General features: G+C 51.2%; 1 protein-coding gene across 6 annotated transcripts in view; it reads right to left on the bottom strand.

The window, feature by feature from the left end:
• LOC129869442 (myomegalin-like) overlaps positions 1–23,747 on the bottom strand; it is a 139,527-nt gene that overhangs the window by 49,877 nt on the left and 65,903 nt on the right. For 5 of the 6 annotated variants that reach the window (XM_055943862.1, XM_055943863.1, XM_055943858.1 and 2 more), the window contains 15 exons: positions 23,608–23,745; positions 23,248–23,367; positions 22,926–23,018; positions 22,398–22,607; positions 22,167–22,325; positions 21,943–22,032; positions 21,633–21,770; positions 21,317–21,496; positions 20,471–20,665; positions 11,876–12,164; positions 3,695–3,795; positions 3,061–3,287; positions 1,393–1,705; positions 1,053–1,245; positions 57–173 (listed from right to left, as the gene is read on the bottom strand). In XM_055943862.1, coding sequence (XP_055799837.1) covers positions 57–173; positions 1,053–1,245; positions 1,393–1,705; positions 3,061–3,287; positions 3,695–3,795; positions 11,876–12,164; positions 20,471–20,665; positions 21,317–21,496; positions 21,633–21,770; positions 21,943–22,032; positions 22,167–22,325; positions 22,398–22,607; positions 22,926–23,018; positions 23,248–23,367; positions 23,608–23,745 — 2,563 coding nt within the window. The remainder of the gene's footprint in view (positions 1–56; positions 174–1,052; positions 1,246–1,392; positions 1,706–3,060; positions 3,288–3,694; positions 3,796–11,875; positions 12,165–20,470; positions 20,666–21,316; positions 21,497–21,632; positions 21,771–21,942; positions 22,033–22,166; positions 22,326–22,397; positions 22,608–22,925; positions 23,019–23,247; positions 23,368–23,607; positions 23,746–23,747) is intronic. The other variant, XM_055943859.1, reaches the window with a different exon arrangement.

Raw genomic sequence — 23,747 nt, 5'->3', positions numbered from 1 at the left:
GATGACCTGCAGGTGTTTGTAGTGTTAAGGACATAGAGGACTAGTAAATGCTGTACCTGGGCTGCTGGTCTCCTCCCTGTTAGCCTCGTTCTCACTGCGGCCACACGTCTCATAACCCATATCCTGGAGATCCACCTGGACCTGCTTACTGTCCTGCTGCACTGATGTCTCTGCTGCAGGGACAGGGACAGAGAGAGAGACAGGGACAGGGACAAGGACAGAGAGAGAGACAGAGAGAGAGACAGAGAGAGAGAGAGACAGAGAGAGAGAAAAGGAGAGAGGGATACATTAGAATAGTTATTGCATGTAGAATATTACCGTATGTGTTGTCAGGGTGTATGTGTGATGAGGGTGTATGTGTGATGAGGGTGTATGTGTGGTGAGGGTGTATGTGTGGTGAGGGTGTATGTGTGGTCAGCGTGTATGTGTGATGAGGGTGTATGTGTGATGAGGGTGTATGTGTGATGAGGGTGTATGTGTGGTCAGGGTGTATGTGTGATGAGGGTGTATGTGTGATGAGGGTGTATGTGTGGTGAGGGTGTATGTGTGGTCAGCGTGTATGTGTGATGAGGGTGTATGTGTGATGAGGGTGTATGTGTGATGAGGGTGTATGTGTGATGAGGGTGTATGTGTGATGAGGGTGTATGTGTGATGAGGTTGTATGTGTGGTCAGGTTGTATGTGTGGTCAGGTTGTATGTGTGATGAGGGTGTATGTGTGATGAGGGTGTATGTGTGATGAGGGTGTATGTGTGGTCAGGGTGTATGTGTGGTCAGGGTGTATGTGTGGTCAGGTTGTATGTGTGGTGAGGGTGTATGTGTGGTCAGGTTGTATGTGTGGTGAGGGTGTATGTGTGATGAGGGTGTATGTGTGGTCAGGGTGTATGTGTGGTCAGGGTGTATGTGTGGTCAGGGTGTATGTGTGGTCAGGGTGTATGTGTGGTCAGGGTGTATGTGTGGTGAGGGTGTATGTGTGATGAGGGTGTATGTGTGGTCAGGGTGTATGTGTGGTCAGGGGGTATGTGTGGTCAGGGGGTATGTGTGGTTGACTCACTTAGTAGGTCTCTATAGTCTTTGAGCTGTTCAGCCTGGGCCTGCACTGTGGCCTCAGACACCATGAGTCTCTCCTTCAGCTCCTTGCTCTCTAGCTGCAGACATACAGCCTGCTCAACCACAACGGTCTCTGTGGCACTGTGCCGCCTGCCTCCAGCCTCTCTTCCTGCCTCCTCCTCATCATCATCCTCATCCTGCAACACAAGACCAGAGCAATGTCAGTGCTGTTTACATCCATGGAGATGCAGATATTAATTTCAGGCCTAAAAAACTGTTGATCTATCAATATACAGTATCACACGTTATTAGAGTATTATTTAGTGTGTGGTGGCTCCCCCTACCTGTGTGGAGTGGGACAGCATGGCTCCCGGGTCCAGAGATACAGGCCTAGTGCAGTGTCTCCTCCCCAGGCCAGGGTCTCTCAGGGTGGGCCTGGGGGCACAGCACTTCCCCTGGGACGGACACTCATCATCCCAGGACTCCCACAGCTCAGACCCACACAGCTCCTCCTCCTCTTCCTCCTCGTCCACCTCTTCTTCATCCTCCTCTTCCTCCTGAAGAATCTGTTCATGCCTAAGGTCTGTCTCTGGCTGTCTCTCTGTCTGGTGAGACTTCAGCTCCTTATTTTCCATGCGTAGGCTGAAGAGGGCTTTCCTGTGAGGGAGAACACAGACAAACTCAGATGACACCACAGTCCACTGTTCCGGCCAGGGTGAAAACCACAGGCGTTTGTACACCTATAAGCTGGACCTCTGTATAGCAATGGAGGCTTCTCAGAGAAGGAAGGGGAGGACCATTTACTTGGCTCATCGCGCTCTAGCGACTCCCTGTGGCGGGCCGGACGCCTGCAGGCTGACCCCGTCATCAGTTGAACGGTGTTTCCTCCGACACATTGGTGCGGCTGGCTTTCGGGTTAAGCAGGCGGGTGTTTTTTAAATTTAACTAGGCAAGTCAGTTAAGAACAAATTCTTAATTACAATGACGGCCTACTCCGGCCAAATCCGGACGACGCTGGGCCAATTGTGCGCTGCCCTATGGGACTCCCAATCACAGCCAGATGTGATACAGCCTGGAATCAAACCAGGTACTATAGTGACACATCTTGCACTGAGATGCAGTGACCACTGCACCACTCGGGAGCCCAAGCGCGGTTTTGTTAAGAAGCGCGGTTTGGCGGGTTATGTTTCGGAGGACGCATGACTTGACCTTCACCTCCCGAGCCCGTTGGGAGTTGCAGTGATGAGACAAGATCGGAAAAGGGGGTAAAAATACAACAGCAAAAAATGTATCTAAATACTGAAACATTAGTTATCCTTTTTAGATAAAACTATACTAAATATATGAAATACACTGTTTTGCTAATGAAGGTCTAGAATAGCCTCAGCAGCACAGTAGCACCATGGTGTAGCTGGGAGACAGATAGCTTCTGTCCTCCTCTGGGTACATTGACTTCAATACAAAACCTTCTTTAACGGGAGCAAACGGAACGAAACGGGGATAAACATACCTGAGTTTGTCCAATAGAAACTCTAATTTGCAACTGTTGGACTAATGATTATACCCCAGATCAGCTAGATGCAGGCCAGAGAGTGAATGTGTCACTGTCTGTCATGTTGATTACTCAAAATTTGTCTCTTGACCTGTGCACCTATGTTGTAAACATCCATTCATAGGCTAGGTTGTAGCAACCTCGTGATGGGTATAGGGAACATTAGAGTATCATTGAGTAGCCTAAGCGGAATATGGAATGACAGTCATCTAATATCCTGTAATAGAAATATGACCATGTTCATAAAAAATAATCCTCATCTCAAACGCCACCGACCGCCAAAATAGGCGGGAAAGATTTTAGATTGAGTCAATGTTTCCTTATATGAATGAAGGTAGATTTTAATTCATTTAATGTCATTCATACAATTTAATTCACTTTCATTCGTATACTGAATCTATATCATGTTTCATAACAACATGTGGTGTGTGCAGCCAGCTAGTCAGCGTGTTATCGTTACCTCATCTGGGCCAGGGAGGAGAAGCCAGCCTTTTCCAGCTGAACCTTTAGCTCCTGCAGTTCTCTCTCTACCACCCTCTTCTGTTGCACCAGCTGTTTCACCTCCATCAGTTCTCTCTCCACCACCCTCTTCTGTTGCACCAGCTGTTTCACCTCCACCAGCCCCTGGCCCTCTCCCACAGGATCCTGGGATAGCTTCCCTTTCCCAGGTCCATGAAGCTCTGGGTTCTGATTTGAGGAGAGAGAGAGATGAGCGTGCAAGATCGCCACAGTATGTTGATAACTAAAATATGAGTGGTAGTTAGTAAAGATTCAATGTGATATGATTAGGACAAAATAATCTACCACTATTTCAATATTCTAGGTTAGCTAAAGTAGGGTGGCAGGTAGCCTAGTGGTTAGAGCATTGAGCCATTGACTGAAAGGTTGCTGGTTTGAATACCCAAACTGACAAGGTTAGTTAGAAAGGGTTAGAAAAGGTTTGAAAAATCTGCCGATGTGTCCTTGAGCAAGGCAAGGCACAACTCTAATTTGCTCCAGGGGTGCCGTAGTATGATGACCCTGTAAAACAACATATTTCACTGCACCTATCTGGTGTATGTGACAATAAAAAAAAGTATTATTGTATGGCCTACCTGCATTGTGGCTAGGGTTTGGGCTGTCAGTTTGGACTCCTCTTCCTCCATGCTGTCTGCATAGTCACTGTTGACATCATCCTCTTCCTCTGAGCTGAATTCTGTAAACAGAACACAGAACCCAGTTTTTAGCTTAACAATAAACTTACACACAAGTTCTGAAAAGAAAATGTCACACTGACACAGATCGATAAAAACATACAAATCCTTTTCTTGCTTTTGCCAGAGTACAATTCAACAACCTTTCTATACTGTATGTTTTCACACACCATACATCATCTCCCCCAATCCTGGCTTTTCTGTATGTCAAAGTCTTTCCACCAAATAGTATTTCCAACAAAAAGCAAACTGAAGTAAACGCATCAGCAAAAGATTCTTCTTACAATAAGTAATGGTGGTGGTCACTCTTAAAACCTCTCCTTCTTCCCTCAGAGGTGTCTCTGTCTCTTCCTGTCTTTATGTTTTACAACGGTGGAGGAGTTTCAAGATGGAGGTGCGGCGGCTTCAAAAAAGCGCCCCCTGGCAGTCATCTAGTGTATATATAAAGACAGGAAGAGAAGCTCTAAAAAAGAGCAGCTCAGGAATGACCTCTGAGGGAATCTATCTCTGTGGACTGGGTTATACTACTGTATGGGCAGATAAACAGTAAGATAAACTATAACAGCAGATAACCACATACAGTAAATACAATCTTACAGACACAGCTCTGTGGAGTAACAGGCTGAGGTGTCACAGACTAAAGGGCTAGGAGAGGATTTAACTTATATATTGCTAGGCTATTGGAGTAGTTTTACATATATTAGTAGTTTTACAGTTTTCCTTTATTTATAGTTAAAATACAAATGATGTACATAAACCCTAGATTGCTTATACTATGTATTGGCCAATGAGAGGCTTTGAAGCCACCAACCATTGGAATGAATGGAATTCTACAGTATTTCAATGAAATGTTTCAAGGACAAAATTACATGTATTTAAATATTTCCATTTCCTGGTTTCTGAAATTCTAATAGTTCACCTAATTTCAGTTTGTGACAAAACAAGCATAGAGAATGTAGAAAATCATTGTACCATCTAAACCACTGTGAAATATATTTTCAATAACCCGAAAATATTGTATTTTCAGCTGTTTGAAGCTGGTGTACAAAACTCGAAGTAAAAGACGCAAAAACAAAAGTTTAGAATGGGAAGAATAGAAATAGCGCACATAGAACAGATCTACCGCTTCTTAGACTGGCTTTCAATGAGAATGACAGATCTATAACTCACATTTCTATTGTTTCGAGTCATCCAATAAGTTACATATTGCAGCTTTAAGGAAAATGTTTTTATAAAAAATGTTTTGACAAATGTATGTTCAGCTAACATAATATAATTTTAAAGTATGCATTAAGGAGTCTGTAATATAATTAACGTGGCAAAAACTAATGTAGACATTCATAAATGGATTTCTATAGCTTCCAAAATATGTTTTACAAAGGTGGAGGAGTTTCAAGATGGAGGCACGGTGGTTTCACTACAGTGCCCCCTGTGAGTCATCTAGTGTATATATACACATCATTGGTCAAATATTAGCCTTGGGACGAGCAGATCTCTTTGATTTACCGTAGGTACAGTAGGTCCTAGAACACTCCATGCTTTTAACTCTAAAATCATCAGAATGTTGCATTGATCAAATCTACAGGTTTCTGTATTTTATATAGGTAATAGCAGTAGAGGCTGCCGAGGGGAGAACGGCTCATAATAATGTCTGGAACGGAGCGAATGGAATGGCATCAAACACCTGGAAACCATGGAAACCGTGTGTTTGATACCATTCCCTACTGATTCCGCTCCAGCCATTATCACAAGCGTGTTCTCCCCAATTAAGGTTCCACCAACCTCTTGTAGACAAGTGTAATTGACCAGGGCAGACTATTCAAATGCATAAAACAGTGCAGAAAGCACATCCTAAAAAGGATAAGGCATCATTGGAGCAATATAGTAGTCCATAATTGTGTCTAGATCTCTGTGGAATCTGTTCAGTGTCCACTTGACAAAGATTGGATTTCAGGAATGTACTCTATTCAAATAGAAGCCCATTCAAAAGCATATGTCTAAGCACTAGATGGCTGTAATCTTGTACTGTCAGACAGCCGAGTGATACATTATAGAGGGATACAATACTCAATAGATTATTTTCACAGATGCTATGCTGTGGGACAGGCGTTAAGGAGAGGTACGGCCAGCAGGAGGCATCACTCTGCTCATTGGGTCTAACAGGGCTCTGAGGATTAGAGAGTTCTCTTTAGGAGTGATTAAAGGAGATTTGATTGGCATGTGTCTACATGCAGCTAGGAAAGTCTACCCTTGTTTCTATGTAATGTCCACTGCCCTTCAAATAATCAACGTAATGCAATTGGAGCATTTTACTGTTGAACTTGGGAGGATTTTGTGAATATGTTACTGTTATATGCAGTCATGCACTCACACAATGTATTTCTAGGGTACCATGCCCTATATCTTCAAATTAGCTGTATACAGTACCGGTCAAAAGTTTGAACACACCTACTCATTCAAGGCTTTTCCTACATTTAGATTTTTTTTTACATTGTAGAATAATAGTGAAGACATCAAACTATGAAATAACACATTTGTAGTGTTCCAGGTGAATACCTCATGAAGCTGGTTGAGAGAATGCCAAGAGTGTGCAAAGCTGTCATCAAGGCAAAGGGTGGCTACTTTGATGAATTTCAAATATAAAATATATTTTGATTTGTTTTAGCACTTTTTTTGGTTATTACATGATTCCATGTGTTATTTAATAGTTTTGATGTCATCACTATTATTCTACAATGTCAAAAAAATGTCAAAATAAAGCAAAACCCTTGAATGAGTAGGTGTGTTCAAACTGTTGACTGGTAGTATATTTATATACACTGCTCAAAAAAATAAAGGGAACACTAAACAACACAATGTAACTCCAAGTCAATCACACTTCTGTGAAATCAAACTGTCCACTTAGGAAGCAACACTGATTGACAATACATTTCATATGCTGTTGTGCAAATGGAATAGACAAAAGGTGGAAATTATAGGCAATTAGCAAGACACCCCCAAAAAAGGAGTGATTCTGCAGGTGGTGACCACAGACCACTTCTCAGTTCCTATGCTTCCTGGCTGATGTTTTGGTCAGTTTTGAATGCTGGCGGTGCTCTCACTCTAGTGGTAGCATGAGACGGAGTCTACAACCCACACAAGTGGCTCAGGTAGTGCAGTTCATCCAGGATGGCACATCAATGCGAGCTGTGGCAAAAAGGTTTGCTGTGTCTGTCAGCGTAGTGTCCAGAGCATGGAGGCGCTACCAGGAGACAGGCCAGTACATCAGGAGACGTGGAGGAGGCCGTAGGAGGGCAACAACCCAGCAGCAGGACCGCAACCTCCGCCTTTGTGCAAGGAGGTGCACTGCCAGCGCCCTGCAAAATGACCTCCAGCAGGCCACAAATGTGCATGTGTCTGCTCAAACGGTCAGAAACAGACTCCATGAGGGTGGTATGAGGGCCCGACGTCCACAAGTGGGGGTTGTGCTTACAGCCCAACACCGTGCAGGACGTTTGGCATTTGCCAGAGAACACCAAGATTGGCAAATTCGCCACTGGCGCCCTGTGCTCTTCACAGATGAAAGCAGGTTCACACTGAGCACATGTGACAGAGTCTGGAGACGCCGTGGAGAACGTTCTGCTGCCTGCAACATCCTCCAGCATGACCGGTTTGGCGATGGGTCAGTCATGGTGTGGGGTGGCATTTCTTTGTGGGGCCGCACAGCCCTCCATGTGCTCGCCAGAGGTAGCCTGACTGCCATTAGGTACCGAGATGAGATCCTCAGACCCCTTGTGAGACCATATGCTGACACATGCACATTTGTGGCCTGCTGGAGGTCATTTTGCAGGGCTCTGGCAGTGCACCTCCTTGCACAAAGGCGGAGGTAGCGGTCCTGCTGCTGGGTTGTTGCCCTCCTACGGCCTCCTCCACGTCTCCTGATGTACTGGCCTGTCTCCTGGTAGCGCCTCCATGCTCTGGATACTACGCTGACAGACACAGCAAACCTTTTTGCCACAGCTCGCATTGATGTGCCATCCTGGATGAACTGCACTACCTGAGCCACTTGTGTGGGTTGTAGACTCCGTCTCATGCTACCACTAGAGTGAGAGCACCGCCAGCATTCAAAAGTGACCAAAACATCAGCCAGGAAGCATAGGAACTGAGAAGTGGTCTGTGGTCACCACCTGCAGAATCACTCCTTTTTTGGGGGTGTCTTGCTAATTTCCTATAATTTCCACCTTTTGTCTATTCCATTTGCACAACAGCATGTGAAATTTATTGTCAATCAGTGTTGCTTCCTAAGTGGACAGTTTGATTTCACAGAAGTGTGATTGACTTGGAGTTACATTGTGTTGTTTAAGTGTTCCCTTTATTTTTTTGAGCAGTGTATATATGTTTATGACCAGTTGTCACATTCCTGACCTGTTTTTTATTTTTCTTGTATTTATTTAGTTGGTCAGGGCGTGAGTTGGGGTGGGTTGTCTATGTGTTATTTTCTATGTTGGGATGTTTGTGTTCGGCCGGGTATGATTCTCAATCAGAGACAGCTGTCAATCGTTGTCCCTGATTGAGAATCATGCTTAGGCAGCCTGGGTTTCAGGTGTGTTTTGTGGGTGTTTGTTCTCGTGTCAGTGTTCGTACCACACGGGACTGTTTTCGGTTTTGTCACGTTTGTTGTTTTTGTAAGTGTTCTGTTTTACGTTCATTAAATAATGACCACTTTCCACTCTGTGTGTTGGTCCGATCCATGCTCCTCCTCGTCTGAGGAGGAGAACGACTTCGACAGCCGTTACAGAAAAACCCACCAAAACAGGATCAAGCAGAGTGGGAACAGACAGCAGCAGAGACCGAGGACACAGGACTCGTGGACTTGGGAGGAGATCCTGGACGGCAAAGGACCCTGGGCTCAGCCAGGGGAATATCGCCGTCCCAAGGCGGAGCTGGAGGCAGCGAAGGCAGAGGCGCTGGTATGAGGAGGCAGCGCGGCGACGCGGTTGGGAGCCCGAGAGTCAGACCCAAAAATGTATTGGGGGGTGGGGTAACACGAGGAGTGTGGCAAAGCCGGGTAGAATACCTGAGCCAACTTCCCGTGCTTACCGTGGAGTGAGAGGGCGTCGTACTGGTCAGACACCGTGTAATGCGGTGAAGCGCACGGTGTCCCCAGTACGCGTGCTTAGTCCAGTGCGGGCTATTCCACCTCGCCGCACTGGTAGGGTTAGGTTGGGCATCGAGCCGGATGTCATGAAGCCGGCCCAACGCATCTGGCCTCCAGTGCGTCTCCTCGGGCTGGCATACATGGCAGCAGCCTTACAGATGGTGTCCCCGGTTCGCCAGCATAGCCCAGTGCGGGCTATTCCACCTCGCCGCACTGGCAGGGCTACGGGGACCATTCAACCTGGTAGGGTTGGGGAGGCTCGGTGCTCAAGAGCGCGTGTCCTCCTTCACGGTCCGGTATACCCGGTGCCACCTCCACGTACCAGTCCACCGGTGGCAGCCCCCCGCACCAGGCTGTCTCTCCGGGTTCTCTCTCCAGCTGCTCCCACCTGTCCGGCACTGTCAGAGCCTTCCTCCTCTCCAGCGCAGCCAGTGTCTGAACTGTCTGCCTGCCCAGCGCTGTTTGAACTGCCTGCCTGCCCAGCGCTGTCTGAACTGCCTGCCTTCCCAGCGCTGTCTGAACTGCCTGCCTTCCCAGCGCTGTCTGAACTGCCTGCCTTCCCAGCGCTGTCTGAACTGCCTGCCTTCCCAGCGCTGTCTGAACTGCCTGCCTTCCCAGCGCTGTCTGAACTGTCTGCCTGCCCAGCGCTGTCCGTCTGTTCCGAGCCGTCAGAGCCGCCCGTCTGTACTGAGGTTTCAAAGCCGCCCGTCTGTCCTGAGCCTTCAGAGCCGTCCGCCAGACAGGAGCCACTAGAGCCGTCCGCCAGACAGGAGCCGCTAGAGCCGTCCGCCAGACAGGATCAGCCAGAGCCTTCCGCCAGACAGGATCAGCCAGAGCTGTCCAGCCAGGACCAGCCAGAGCCGACAGTCAGCCAGGACCAGCCAGAGCCGACAGTCAGCCAGGACCAGGCAGAGCCGACAGTCAGCCATGAGCAGCCTGTGCCTCCAGCCAGCCATGAGCAGCCTGTGCCGCCAGCCAGCCATGAGCAGCCAGAGCCGCCAGCCAGCCATGAGCAGCCAGAGCCGCCAGCCAGCCATGAGCAGCCAGAGCCGCCAGCCAGCCATGAGCAGCCAGAGCCGCCAGCCAGCCATGAGCAGCCAGAGCCGCCAGCCAGCCAGCCAGCCATGAGCAGCCAGAGCCGTCCAGCCATGAGCAGCCAGAGCCGTCCAGCCAGGACCAGCCAGAGCCGTCCAGCCAGGACCAGCCAGAGCCGGCCAGCCAGGATCCGCCCCTCAGTCCGGTGGGGTTAATTTGGAGGGTGGCCATTGGGAGGAGGCCAAGGAAGCGGGGTTTGACTATGGTGGGGTGGGGACCACGACCAGCGCCAGAGCCGCCACCGTGGACAGACGCCCACCCAGACCCTCCCCTAGACTTTATGCTGGTGCGCCCGGAGTTTGCACCTTAAGGGGGGGGTTATGTCACGTTCCTGACCTGTTTTTTATTTTTCTTGTATTTATTTAGTTGGTCAGGGCGTGAGTTGGGGTGGGTTGTCTATGTGTTATTTTCTATGTTGGGATGTTTGTGTTCGGCCGGGTATGATTCTCAATCAGAGACAGCTGTCAATCGTTGTCCCTGATTGAGAATCATACTTAGGCAGCCTGGGTTTCAGGTGTGTTTTGTGGGTGTTTGTTCTCGTGTCAGTGTTCGTACCACACGGGACTGTTTTCGGTTTTGTCACGTTTGTTGTTTTTGTAAGTGTTCTGTTTTACGTTCATTAAATAATGACCACTTTCCACTCTGCGTGTTGGTCCGATCCATGCTCCTCCTCGTCTGAGGAGGAGAACGACTTCGACAGCCGTTACACCAGTGTACAACCCATGTAGACAATGTTTATGGAGTAAGTCAGGGAGGGAGGGACAGCTGAACCAACCAAGCCCACCATAAACACCACATCAATCCCACAGAACACACGTTTGTTTATTAAGCTTGTCAACATCATGGTACTCAGGGTGTTTACTGTGCTCTAGTGACAAGGATCTTACTGTGCTCTAGTGACAAGGATCTTACTGTGCTCTAGTGACAAGGATCTTACTGTGCTCTAGTGACAAGGATCTTACTGTGCTCTAGTGACAAGGATCTTACTGTGCTTGTGACTCAGATGGCAAAGACTGTAGGAAAAGCAGCTTCTGCCGAGTTATCAGATGATTTCTCGTTTAGAGACAAACATGTTGGGTAATGTCTCTGGGAGAAAGGATGAATATTAAACAGGAGAGGATTATGTGTGTCATCCAGAACATACTGTGTTCCTTATAGTGTGACATTCAGACAATGTTTAAAAGTTATTAATTGCTGTTAAAATGTACTGTAATCTGGCCAAAGCTAACAAATGATATTCAACTTGAAGCACACATTTCAGACGGCAGCCATTGTTTGATATTCTATACAAATCTGAGTTGCAGAGACTGGTATATAAACACAATACCATTACATGGTATATAACATAACCACCATGGTACATGCAGTTGTACATGCAAAGGCACACACATATTATTAGTATAAATAGCAAAAGTCATGACATAACTTTAAAACACATGTTGCTATCGACGCTATCATACAAAGTTAAAAATCTCATGGTATGCATGAAAACATAACTCCTACCTTCCCTCTCTGTTTCTCTGTCTACCAGTTATACATTCAGAGAAGCCTTCGATACACAAGCTACTATACAGAAAAACTAATACATAACACAATTAAAACATAAACATTTATAAATCGCAAATATAAAAATCAATTAGGTAATATATAAATAACATTGTCTTGCAGATACTGCCAAGTCTTAACTATGGTTAGCATCATCACCCGAGAACCAAGACACCCATGTTAGCAGACACATTAGTAGACCCATACACCACACCCCAAACTCTATGAGAAGAGAAGACAGTGCTGCCCCCTGTAGCCCAGAAGGTGCCACTACAGACAGAGCCCCATGTTCCTCTGATGCCCACCTCCAAACTCTGCCTGCCTGTTGACTGGCCTGTCTGTCTGGCCTGCCATGGTCCTGAGGGCTGTGATCTCAGCCTGGGCCTCCCTCTCCCTCATCAGGGCCAGACGCAGCTCCTCCTGCAGGGCCTGGAAGTTCTGGCTGGTCCCCTGGAGGTCTGGACCCTGGAGGCCTGGACCCTGGAGGTCTAGTTGAGACCCGTAGGCCTGGGAGCCAGAAGTTAGCTGTCTGCGGAGCTCCTGGAGACGTACAGTCTGCTCACTCATCACCTCACCCAGACGACCTGCTGAGTCCTGGATGAGAGAAGGGGAGGGGCAAGGGGAGGATGGAGATTTTGGGGGATTAAAATAATTAAATCAATATATCTTCATGGAAAAAAGTCTCCCTCTCTCTTCTCCTCCCTCTCTCTTCCCCTTCCTCTCTCTTCCCCTTCCTCTCTCTTCCCCTTCCTCTCTCTTCCCCTTCCTCTCTCTTCCCCTCCCTCTCTCTTCCCCTTCCTCTCTCTTCCCCTTCCTCTCTCTTCCCCTTCCTCTCTCTTCCCCTCCCTCTCTCTTCTCCTCCCTCTCTCTTCCCCTTCCGCTCTCTTCTCTTCTCCTCCCTCTCTCTTCTCTCTCTTCCCCTTCCTCTCTCTTCCCCTTCCTCTCTCTTCCCCTTCCTCTCTCTTCCCCTCCCTCTCTCTTCTCCTCCCTCTCTCTTCCCCTTCCGCTCTCTTCTCTTCTCCTCCCTCTCTCTTCTCTCTCTTCCCCTCCCTCTCTCTCTTCCCCTTCCTCTCTCTTCCCCTTCCTCTCTCTTCCCCTTCCTCTCTCTTCCCCTTCCTCTCTCTTCCCCTTCCTCTCTCTTCCCCTCCCTCTCTCTTCTCCTCCCTCTCTCTTCCCCTTCCTCTCTCTTCTCCTCCCTCTCTCTTCCCCTTCCGCTCTCTTCTCTTCTCTCTCTTCCCCTTCCTCTCTCTTCTCCTCCCTCTCTCTTCCCCTTCCGCTCTCTTCTCTTCTCCTCCCTCTCTCTTCTCTCTCTTCCCCTTCCTCTCTCTTCCCCTTCCTCTCTCTTCTCCTCCCTCTCTCTTCCCCTTCCGCTCTCTTCTCTTCTCCTCCCTCTCTCTTCTCTCTCTTCCCCTTCCTCTCTCTCTCTCTCTTCCCCTTCCTCTCTCTTCTCTCTCTTCCCCTTCCTCCCTCTCTCTTCCCCTTCCTCTCTCTTCCCCTCCCTCCCTCTCTCTTCCCCTTCCTCCCTCTCTCTTCCCCTTCCTCTCTCTTCCCCTCCCTCCCTCTCTCTTCCCCTCCCTCCCTCTCTCTTCCCCTCCCTCCCTCTCTCTTCCCCTCCCTCCCTCTCTCTTCCCCTCCCTCCCTCTCTCTTCCCCTTCCTCTCTCTTCTCTCTTTTCCCCTTCCTCTCTCATCTCTCTTTTCCCCTTCCTCTCTCTTCTCTCTCTTCTCTCTCTTCTCCTCCCTTTCTCTTCTCTCTCTTCCCCTTCCTCTCTCTTCCCCTTCCTCTCTCTTCCCCTTCCTCTCTCTTCTCTCTCTTCCCCTCCCTCTCTCTCTTCCCCTTCCTCTCTCTTCCCCTTCCTCTCTCTTCCCCTTCCTCTCTCTTCCCCTTCCTCTCTCTTCCCCTTCCTCTCTCTTCTCTCTCTTCTCCTCCCTTTCTCTTCTCTCTCTTCCCCTTCCTCTCTCTTCCCCTTCCTCTCTCTTCCCCTTCCTCTCTCTTCTCTCTCTTCCCCTCCCTCTCTCTCTTCCCCTTCCTCTCTCTTCCCCTTCCTCTCTCTTCCCCTTCCTCTCTCTTCCCCTTCCTCTCTCTTCCCCTTCCTCTCTCTTCCCCTTTCTCTCTCTTCCCCTTTCTCTCTCTTCCCCTCCCTCTCTCTCTTCCCCTTCCTCTCTCTTCCCCTTCCTCTCTCTTCCCCTTCCTCTCTCTTCCCCTTCCTCTCTCTTCTCTCTCTTCCCCTTCCTCTCTCTTCTCTCTCTTCCCCTTCCTCCCTCTCTCTTCCCCTTCCTCTCTCTTCCCCTCCCTCCCTCTCTCTTCCCCTCCCTCCCTCTCTCTTCCCCTTCCTCTCTCTTCTCTCTTTTCCCCTTCCTCTCTCTTCTCTCTCTTCCCCTTCCTCTCTCTTCTCTCTCTTCCCCTTCCTCTCTCTTCCCCTTCCTCTCTCTTCCCCTCCCTCCCTCTCTCTTCCCCTCCCTCCCTCTCTCTTCCCCTTCCTCTCTCTTCTCTCTTTTCCCCTTCCTCTCTCTTCTCTCTCTTCCCCTTCCTCTCTCTTCTCTCTCTTCCCCTTCCTCTCTCTTCTCTCTCTTCCCCTTCCTCTCTCTTCCCCTTCCTCTCTTTTCCCCTTCCTCTCTCTTCTCTCTCTTCCCCTTCCTCTCTCTTCCCCTTCCTCTCTCATCTCTCTTTTCCCCTTCCTCTCTCTTCTCTCTCTTCTCCTCCCTTTCTCTTCTCTCTCTTCCCCTTCCTCTCTCTTCTCTCTCTTCCCCTTCCTCTCTCTTCCCCTTCCTCTCTCTTCCCCTTCCTCTCTTCTCTCTCTTCCCCTTCCTCTCTCTTCCCCTTCCTCTCTCTTCCCCTTCCTCTCTCTTCTCTCTCTTCCCCTCCCTCTCTCTCTTCCCCTTCCTCTCTCTTCCCCTTCCTCTCTCTTCCCCTTCCTCTCTCTTCCCCTTCCTCTCTCTTCCCCTCCCTCCCTCTCTCTTCCCCTCCCTCCCTCTCTCTTCCCCTCCCTCCCTCTCTCTTCCCCTCCCTCCCTCTCTCTTCCCCTCCCTCCCTCTCTCTTCCCCTTCCTCCCTCTCTCTTCCCCTCCCTCCCTCTCTCTTCCCCTCCCTCTCTCTTCCCCTCCCTCCCTCTCTCTTCCCCTCCCTCCCTCTCTCTTCCCCTCCCTCCCTCTCTCTTCCCCTCCCTCCCTCTCTCTTCCCCTCCCTCCCTCTCTCTTCCCCTTCCTCTCTCTTCCCCTTCCTCTCTCTTCTCTCTTTTCCCCTTCCTCTCTCTTCCCCTCCCTCCCTCTCTCTTCCCCTCCCTCCCTCTCTCTTCCCCTCCCTCCCTCTCTCTTCCCCTCCCTCCCTCTCTCTTCCCCTTCCTCTCTCTTCCCCTTCCTCTCTCTTCCCCTTCCTCTCTCTTCCCCTTTCTCTCTCTTCCCCTTTCTCTCTCTTCCCCTCCCTCTCTCTCTTCCCCTTCCTCTCTCTTCCCCTTCCTCTCTCTTCCCCTTCCTCTCTCTTCCCCTTCCTCTCTCTTCTCTCTCTTCCCCTTCCTCTCTCTTCTCTCTCTTCCCCTTCCTCCCTCTCTCTTCCCCTTCCTCTCTCTTCCCCTCCCTCCCTCTCTCTTCCCCTCCCTCCCTCTCTCTTCCCCTTCCTCTCTCTTCTCTCTTTTCCCCTTCCTCTCTCTTCTCTCTCTTCCCCTTCCTCTCTCTTCTCTCTCTTCCCCTTCCTCTCTCTTCCCCTTCCTCTCTCTTCCCCTCCCTCCCTCTCTCTTCCCCTCCCTCCCTCTCTCTTCCCCTTCCTCTCTCTTCTCTCTTTTCCCCTTCCTCTCTCTTCTCTCTCTTCCCCTTCCTCTCTCTTCTCTCTCTTCCCCTTCCTCTCTCTTCTCTCTCTTCCCCTTCCTCTCTCTTCCCCTTCCTCTCTTTTCCCCTTCCTCTCTCTTCTCTCTCTTCCCCTTCCTCTCTCTTCCCCTTCCTCTCTCATCTCTCTTTTCCCCTTCCTCTCTCTTCTCTCTCTTCTCCTCCCTTTCTCTTCTCTCTCTTCCCCTTCCTCTCTCTTCTCTCTCTTCCCCTTCCTCTCTCTTCTCTCTCTTCCCCTTCCTCTCTCTTCCCCTTCCTCTCTCTTCCCCTTCCTCTCTTCTCTCTCTTCCCCTTCCTCTCTCTTCCCCTTCCTCTCTCTTCTCTCTCTTCCCCTCCCTCTCTCTCTTCCCCTTCCTCTCTCTTCCCCTTCCTCTCTCTTCCCCTTCCTCTCTCTTCCCCTTCCTCTCTCTTCCCCTCCCTCCCTCTCTCTTCCCCTCCCTCCCTCTCTCTTCCCCTCCCTCCCTCTCTCTTCCCCTCCCTCCCTCTCTCTTCCCCTCCCTCCCTCTCTCTTCCCCTCCCTCCCTCTCTCTTCCCCTTCCTCCCTCTCTCTTCCCCTCCCTCCCTCTCTCTTCCCCTCCCTCTCTCTTCCCCTCCCTCCCTCTCTCTTCCCCTCCCTCCCTCTCTCTTCCCCTCCCTCCCTCTCTCTTCCCCTCCCTCCCTCTCTCTTCCCCTCCCTCCCTCTCTCTTCCCCTTCCTCTCTCTTCCCCTTCCTCTCTCTTCTCTCTTTCCCCTTCCTCTCTCTTCCCCTCCCTCCCTCTCTCTTCCCCTCCCTCCCTCTCTCTTCCCCTCCCTCCCTCTCTCTTCCCCTCCCTCCCTCTCTCTTCCCCTCCCTCCCTCTCTCTTCCCCTTCCTCCCTCTCTCTTCCCCTCCCTCCCTCTCTCTTCCCCTCCCTCCCTCTCTCTTCCCCTCCCTCCCTCTCTCTTCCCCTCCCTCCCTCTCTCTTCCCCTCCCTCCCTCTCTCTTCCCCTTCCTCCCTCTCTCTTCCCCTCCCTCCCTCTCTCTTCCCCTTCCTCTCTCTTCTCTCTTTTCCCCTACCTCTCTCTTCCCCTCCCTCCCTCTCTCTTCCCCTCCCTCCCTCTCTCTTCCCCTCCCTCCCTCTCTCTTCCCCTCCCTCCCTCTCTCTTCCCCTCCCTCCCTCTCTCTTCCCCTCCCTCCCTCTCTCTTCCCCTCCCTCCCTCTCTCTTCTTCTCCCTCCCTCTCTCTTCCCCTCCCTCCCTCTCTCTTCCCCTCCCTCCCTCTCTCTTCCCCTCCCTCTCTCTTCTCTCTCTTCCCCTTCCTCTCTCTTCTCTCTTTTCCCCTTCCTCTCTCTTCTCTCTCTTCCCCTTCCTCTCTCTTCTCTCTCTTCCCCTTCCTCTCTCTTCTCTCTCTTCCCCTTCCTCTCTCTTCCCTTCCTCTCTCTTCCCCTCCCTCTCTCTTCCCCTCCCTCTCTCTTCCCCTTCCTCTCTCTTCTCTCTCTTCCCCTTCCTCTCTCTTCTCTCTCTTCCCCTTCCTCCCTCTCTCTTCCCCTTCCTCTCTCTTCTCTCTCTTCCCCTTCCTCCCTCTCTCTTCCCCTTCCTCTCTCTTCTCTCTCTTCCCCTTCCTCCCTCTCTCTTCCCCTTCCTCTCTCTTCCCCTCCCTCCCTCTCTCTTCCCCTCCCTCCCTCTCTCTTCCCCTTCCTCTCTCTTCCCCTCCCTCCCTCTCTCTTCCCCTTCCTCTCTCTTCTCTCTCTTCCCCTTCCTCCCTCTCTCTTCCCCTTCCTCTCTCTTCCCCTCCCTTCCTCTCTCTTCCCCTCCCTCCCTCTCTCTTCCCCTTCCTCTCTCTTCTCTCTCTTCCCCTCCCTCTCTCTTCCCCTTCCTCTCTCTTCCCCTCCCTCCCTCTCTCTTCCCCTCCCTCCCTCTCTCTTCCCCTTCCTCTCTCTTCCCCTCCCTCCCTCTCTCTTCCCCTCCCTCCCTCTCTCTTCCCCTTCCTCTCTCTTCCCCTCCCTCCCTCTCTCTTCCCCTCCCTCCCTCTCTCTTCTCCTCCCTTCCTCTCTCTTCTCTCTTTTCCCCTTCCTCTCTCTTCTCTCTTTTCCCCTTCCCCTCTCTTCCCCTTCCTCTCTCTTCTCTCTTTCCCCTTCCTCTCTCATCTCTCTTTCCCCTTCCTCTCTCTTCCCCTTCCTCTCTCTTCCCCTTCCTCTCTCTTCCCCTTCCTCTCTCTTCCCCTTCCTCTCTCTTCCCCTTCCTCTCTCTTCCCCTTCCTCTCTCTTCCCCTTCCTCTCTCTTCTCTCTTTTCCCCTTCCTCTCTCATCTCTCTTTTCCCCTTCCTCTCTCTTCCCCTTCCTCTCTCTTCCCCTTCCTCTCTCTTCCCCTTCCTCTCTCTTCCCCTTCCTCTCTCTTCCCCTTCCTCTCTCTTCCCCTTCCTCTCTCTTCCCCTTCCTCTCTCTTCCCCTTCCTCTCTCTTCCCCTTCCTCTCTCTTCTCTCTCTTCCCCTTCCTCTCTCTTCCCCTTCCTCTCTCTTCCCCTTCCTCTCTCTTCCCCTTCCTCTCTCTTCTCTCTTTTCCCCTTCCTCTCTCTTCCCCTCCCTCCCTCTCTCTTCCCCTCCCTCCCTCTCTCTTCCCCTCCCTCCCTCTCTCTTCCCCTCCCTCCCTCCCTCTCTCTTCCCCTCCCTCTCTCTTCCCCTTCCTCTCTCTTCTCTCTCTTCCCCTTCCTCTCTCATCTCTCTTTTCCCCTTCCCCTCCCTCCCTCTCTCTTCCCCTTCCTCTCTCTTCTCTCTCTTCCCCTTCCTCTCTCTTCTCTCTCTTCCCCTTCCTCTCTCATCTCTCTTTTCCCCTTCCCCTCCCTCCCTCTCTCTTCCCCTTCCTCTCTCTTCTCTCTTTTCCCCTTCCCCTCCCTCCCTCTCTCTTCCCCTTCCTCTCTCTTCTCTCTCTTCCCCTTCCTCTCTCTCTCTCTCTTCCCCTTCCTCTCTCATCTCTCTCTTCCCCTTCCTCTCTCTTCTCTCTCTTCCCCTCCCTCTCTCTTCCCCTTCCTCTCTCTTCCCCTCCCTCCCTCTCTCTTCCCCTCCCTCCCTCTCTCTTCCCCTTCCTCTCTCTTCCCCTCCCTCCCTCTCTCTTCCCCTCCCTCCCTCTCTCTTCCCCTTCCTCTCTCTTCCCCTCCCTCCCTCTCTCTTCCCCTCCCTCCCTCTCTCTTCCCCTCCCTCTCTCTTCCCCTTCCTCTCTCTTCTCTCTCTTCCCCTTCCTCTCTCTTCTCTCTCTTCCCCTCCCTCCCTCTCTCTTCCCCTCCCTCCCTCTCTCTTCCCCTTCCTCTCTCTTCCCCTCCCTCCCTCTCTCTTCCCCTCCCTCCCTCTCTCTTCCCCTCCCTCCCTCTCTCTTCCCCTCCCTCCCTCTCTCTTCCCCTTCCTCCCTCTCTCTTCCCCTTCCTCTCTCTTCTCTCTCTTCCCCTTCCTCTCTCTTCTCTCTCTTCCCCTCCCTCCCTCTCTCTTCCCCTCCCTCCCTCTCTCTTCCCCTCCCTCCCTCTCTCTTCCCCTCCCTCCCTCTCTCTTCCCCTCCCTCTCTCTTCCCCTTCCTCTCTCTTCCCCTTCCTCTCTCTTCCCCTTCCTCTCTCTTCCCCTTCCTCTCTCTTCCCCTTCCTCTCTCTTCCCCTTCCTCTCTCTTCTCTCTTTTCCCCTTCCTCTCTCATCTCTCTTTTCCCCTTCCTCTCTCTTCCCCTTCCTCTCTCTTCCCCTTCCTCTCTCTTCCCCTTCCTCTCTCTTCCCCTTCCTCTCTCTTCCCCTTCCTCTCTCTTCCCCTTCCTCTCTCTTCCCCTTCCTCTCTCTTCCCCTTCCTCTCTCTTCCCCTTCCTCTCTCTTCCCCTTCCTCTCTCTTCTCTCTCTTCCCCTTCCTCTCTCTTCCCCTTCCTCTCTCTTCCCCTTCCTCTCTCTTCCCCTTCCTCTCTCTTCCCCTTCCTCTCTCTTCTCTCTTTTCCCCTTCCTCTCTCTTCCCCTCCCTCCCTCTCTCTTCCCCTCCCTCCCTCTCTCTTCCCCTCCCTCCCTCCCTCTCTCTTCCCCTCCCTCTCTCTTCCCCTTCCTCTCTCTTCTCTCTCTTCCCCTTCCTCTCTCATCTCTCTTTTCCCCTTCCCCTCCCTCCCTCTCTCTTCCCCTTCCTCTCTCTTCTCTCTCTTCCCCTTCCTCTCTCTTCTCTCTCTTCCCCTTCCTCTCTCATCTCTCTTTTCCCCTTCCCCTCCCTCCCTCTCTCTTCCCCTTCCTCTCTCTTCTCTCTCTTCCCCTTCCTCTCTCTCTCTCTCTTCCCCTTCCTCTCTCATCTCTCTCTTCCCCTTCCTCTCTCTTCTCTCTCTTCCCCTCCCTCTCTCTTCCCCTTCCTCTCTCTTCCCCTCCCTCCCTCTCTCTTCCCCTCCCTCCCTCTCTCTTCCCCTTCCTCTCTCTTCCCCTCCCTCCCTCTCTCTTCCCCTCCCTCCCTCTCTCTTCCCCTTCCTCTCTCTTCCCCTCCCTCCCTCTCTCTTCCCCTCCCTCCCTCTCTCTTCCCCTCCCTCTCTCTTCCCCTTCCTCTCTCTTCTCTCTCTTCCCCTTCCTCTCTCTTCTCTCTCTTCCCCTCCCTCCCTCTCTCTTCCCCTCCCTCCCTCTCTCTTCCCCTTCCTCTCTCTTCCCCTCCCTCCCTCTCTCTTCCCCTCCCTCCCTCTCTCTTCCCCTCCCTCCCTCTCTCTTCCCCTCCCTCCCTCTCTCTTCCCCTTCCTCCCTCTCTCTTCCCCTTCCTCTCTCTTCTCTCTCTTCCCCTTCCTCTCTCTTCTCTCTCTTCCCCTCCCTCCCTCTCTCTTCCCCTCCCTCCCTCTCTCTTCCCCTCCCTCCCTCTCTCTTCCCCTCCCTCCCTCTCTCTTCCCCTCCCTCCCTCTCTCTTCCCCTCCCTCTCTCTTCCCCTCCCTCCCTCTCTCTTCCCCTTCCTCCCTCTCTTTTCCCCTTCCTCTTTCTTCTCTCTCTTCCCCTTCCTCTCTCTTCTCTCTCTTCCCTCTCTCTTCTCTCTTCCCCTTCCTCTCTCATCTCTCTTTTCCCCTTCCTCTTTCTTATCTCTGTTCCCCTCCCTCTCTATTCTCTCTTCTGTACTGGTGAACTGGAAGACCAGGTCAGTTGGGTTGAATTACATGGATGTATTGGTCCCTGGTGCTGATGGAGTCGAGCAGGTCCTGAACCAGTGTGTGGTGCTCTTGGGCCTGGCGGCTACGGTCGGACAGCAGGTCCTGGAACAGTTTCTCCTTCAGAGAGAGGCGAGCCTTCAGCTCCTCCACCACCTCACTGGGTCCTGCCTTCACCTTACCTAGCAAGGCTCCAGTCAGGTCCTGGGAGGAGAGGGAGAGGGAGAAAAGAGGGAGAGAGAGAAAATATAATTTAATAATTGAAGAATTACGGAGAAAGAGTTTTTCAATATTCTGTTCATTTGACAAATAAGCACCAATCCTTATTTCTCTTTCAAATACTGTGTCCAGGTTACACTGTGTCCAGGGTAGTGTGTCCAGGGTATACTGTGTCCAGGGTATACTGTGACCAGGGTATACTGTGTCCAGGGTATAGTGTGTCCAGGGTAGTGTGTCCAGGGTATACTGTGGCCAGGGTATAGTGTGGCCAGGGTATAGTGTGGCCGGGGTATAGTGTGGCCGGGGTATAGTGTGGCCGGGGTATAGTGTGGCCGGGGTATAGTGTGTCCGGGTATAGTGTGGCCGGGGTATAGTGTGGCCGGGGTATAGTGTGGCCGGGGTATAGTGTGACCGGGGTATAGTGTGGCCGGGGTATAGTGTGGCCGGGGTATAGTGTGGCCGGGGTATAGTGTGGCCGGGGTGTAGTGTGGCCGGGGTATAGTGTGACCAGGGTATAGTGTGTTCAGGGTATACTGTGTCCAGGGTATAGTGTGGCCAGGGTATACTGTGTAGTGTGGCCAGGGTATAGTGTGGCCAGGGTATAGCGTGGCCAGGGTATAGTGTATAGTGTCTTACCTCAGCCTCCTTGGTGCGTGTGTGCAGGGCGTTCTGTAGCTGGCTGATGAGTGCATCTCTCTCTCTCAAGCTGCGGCTGTGTCTCTCCTCACTGTCCGCATGATGGCGCTGTACACTCCTCCACGCCTCACACACCTGCTCCTGTTCCAGACCCTTCCCACGCACCAGCACCTCCAGACTCTAACACAGACACACATATACACACACACAGAGAAAGATATAAAAAATGGTGTGTGTGTGTGTGTGTGCGCGCGTATGTCTATGCGTGTGCATGTGTTTATATTAGTGTGGTGTGTGTGTGTGTGTTCATCAGTACCATGATGGTCTCTTCGTTGTTGGACAGTACACAGCGTTGTCTCTCCAGGTCTCTCTTCTTCTCTCTGAGCAGCAGCTGTAGCCGTCGTATCTCTCCCTCCTTCTCCTCCACACAGTGGAACTTCTCATCCACCGCTCGCTGAGAGCAGGGAACATCATGCAGTAGAACAATATAATGCATCTCTATGAGAACACAGCTGTCAATCAACACCCTACATGACACTGCTACCATGCCCTGCTGTATCATACGGTTGATGTAACAGCTGTAGTTGTTCTTATGGGGTTCAACTCTGGTAGTGTATGTGTCTCACCTCCAGTGCTCTGTCCCTCTCCTTGATGCGCTCTTTCAGTTTGGAGAGGAGTTTGGGCCCCTGTTGCTGGTCCAACAACTCTGTGTACTCCTGAGACAGAGACAGGGTTGTGTGAGGAAGGCTGTGTGTGTGTGTGTGTGTGTGTGTGTGTGTGTGTGTGTGTGTGTGTGTGCGTGCGTGCGTGCGTGCGTGCGTGTGACTGTCCGCATCTCTGTGTGTCTGACCTGCACAAGCTGCTCTTTGCTCTGAAGCGAGATCCTCAGCTCTCTGATTGTCTTCTCCATGTCCTCCTCCTCTCTCAGTCTCTCTCCTTCCTTTTCATTCAGCTGTTCCTTTCTCTGCTGCAGCTCTGAGCGAACTTTCTCCAGCGCCAGATGCAAGTCCTAGAGACAGGTAGCATCACACAGTCAGTCTCATACAAAAACACATGTTAACACACAAGTAAATGCACAAACCTGGTTGTGTCTGTCAGTGCTGTGTCTGTGCTCCATGGCCCCCTGCAGGTCTTGCTCCAGGCGGATCAGGGCTCTAGTGAGGTCCTCCTCCTTCCTGATAGCCTGCCGCTGGGCCCTCTGGCCTGCCTGCAGCTCCAGCTGGGCCTGGAACAGAGAGCCCTGGAGGGCCAGCACCTTCCCCTGCCCTCGCACTGACTCGGCCCCAGACACCTGCACCGAGATGAGAAGGAGAGAGGAGATGAGGGGGTGGGGTAGAGGGAAAGCCAGAGAGTGAAGAGTATACAGAGTTCTAAACGACAGGGACTTTAGAGAGCGTTTCATAAGATACAGCGTGCTGTGAGCATGGGTCTTGGAGACCATTATAACATAACCCATTGTATGGGTTATAACCCATCTCGGTCATTTTAAAATATTGTCTGTTTTCCAGTGTAGATTACTGCATAATGTATACCACAGGAGGCTGCTGATGGGAGAACGCCTCATTGCATCAGGTGCAGATTTTATTCAGAGCATTTTAGTGTGATTTACCTGTCGTGTCTGGACCTGGTTTCTGTTGGCCAGGTCTTTGAGAGAACACAGCATGTCGTTCTGTTCCTCTATGACTCGGTACAACTCTGCTGCCTAAGAGAGACACACACAAAACACAAGTATCTTATAAGTAACCTATTGTTCATCAGTGGTGGAGAGAAATACATCAAGTGTCATTGAGAATCTGTGTACTTTTTGTCAATGTCTCTTCTTGTGTGCCTCTGTATTTCTCAGTGTCTAATTTTCAGAATTGTCTGTCTCTCTCACTCAGTTTTTGAAAACCCCTCTCTCTGTCTCCATTCCTCCCTCCATCCTTCCATACCTCAGTGTCCTTGCTGTTGATAGTGTCAGTGAGGTTGAGGCCGTTTCGTTCCTGTCTCTGTGTCTCCTCTCTGACCAAGCGCAGCTCACACTCCATGTCCCCCAGTCGCACCTGCAGCTTCTACACAACACAGTCCCGGACACGTCAGAGTCAGGCTAAACATTATATACAATATAACAGTTCACAAATGATCTTATCATGTTCATAAATACTTTATAAGCAAGCCATTCATTTAAATGCTTGATTTTGGTTGCAATTGTTTTAACATTGAATACATAATTCACCCTGTCTGCTATGGTCCAGTAACGTAACAATAGGAAGACCTACAGAAATGTTGAGTGTCTGAGGGGGAAGTGGTACCTGGTTCCTGGCCTCGCTCTCGCTGATCTTGGCCTGTAGAGAGTGGACCTGGAGCTGGGCCTTCTGGAGCTCACTAACACAGTGACCTGCAGCACTCTCATACTGCGACAGCTTGCCTTGCTGCTCATCTAGCAGCCTCT

Source organism: Salvelinus fontinalis, chromosome 14 (genome assembly GCF_029448725.1).
Source record: "Salvelinus fontinalis isolate EN_2023a chromosome 14, ASM2944872v1, whole genome shotgun sequence".
NCBI classification, from domain to species: Eukaryota; Metazoa; Chordata; class Actinopteri; order Salmoniformes; family Salmonidae; genus Salvelinus; species Salvelinus fontinalis.
The sequence above is the reverse complement of the archived record's forward strand: the minus strand, read 5'-3'. Positions and strand labels throughout refer to the sequence as shown.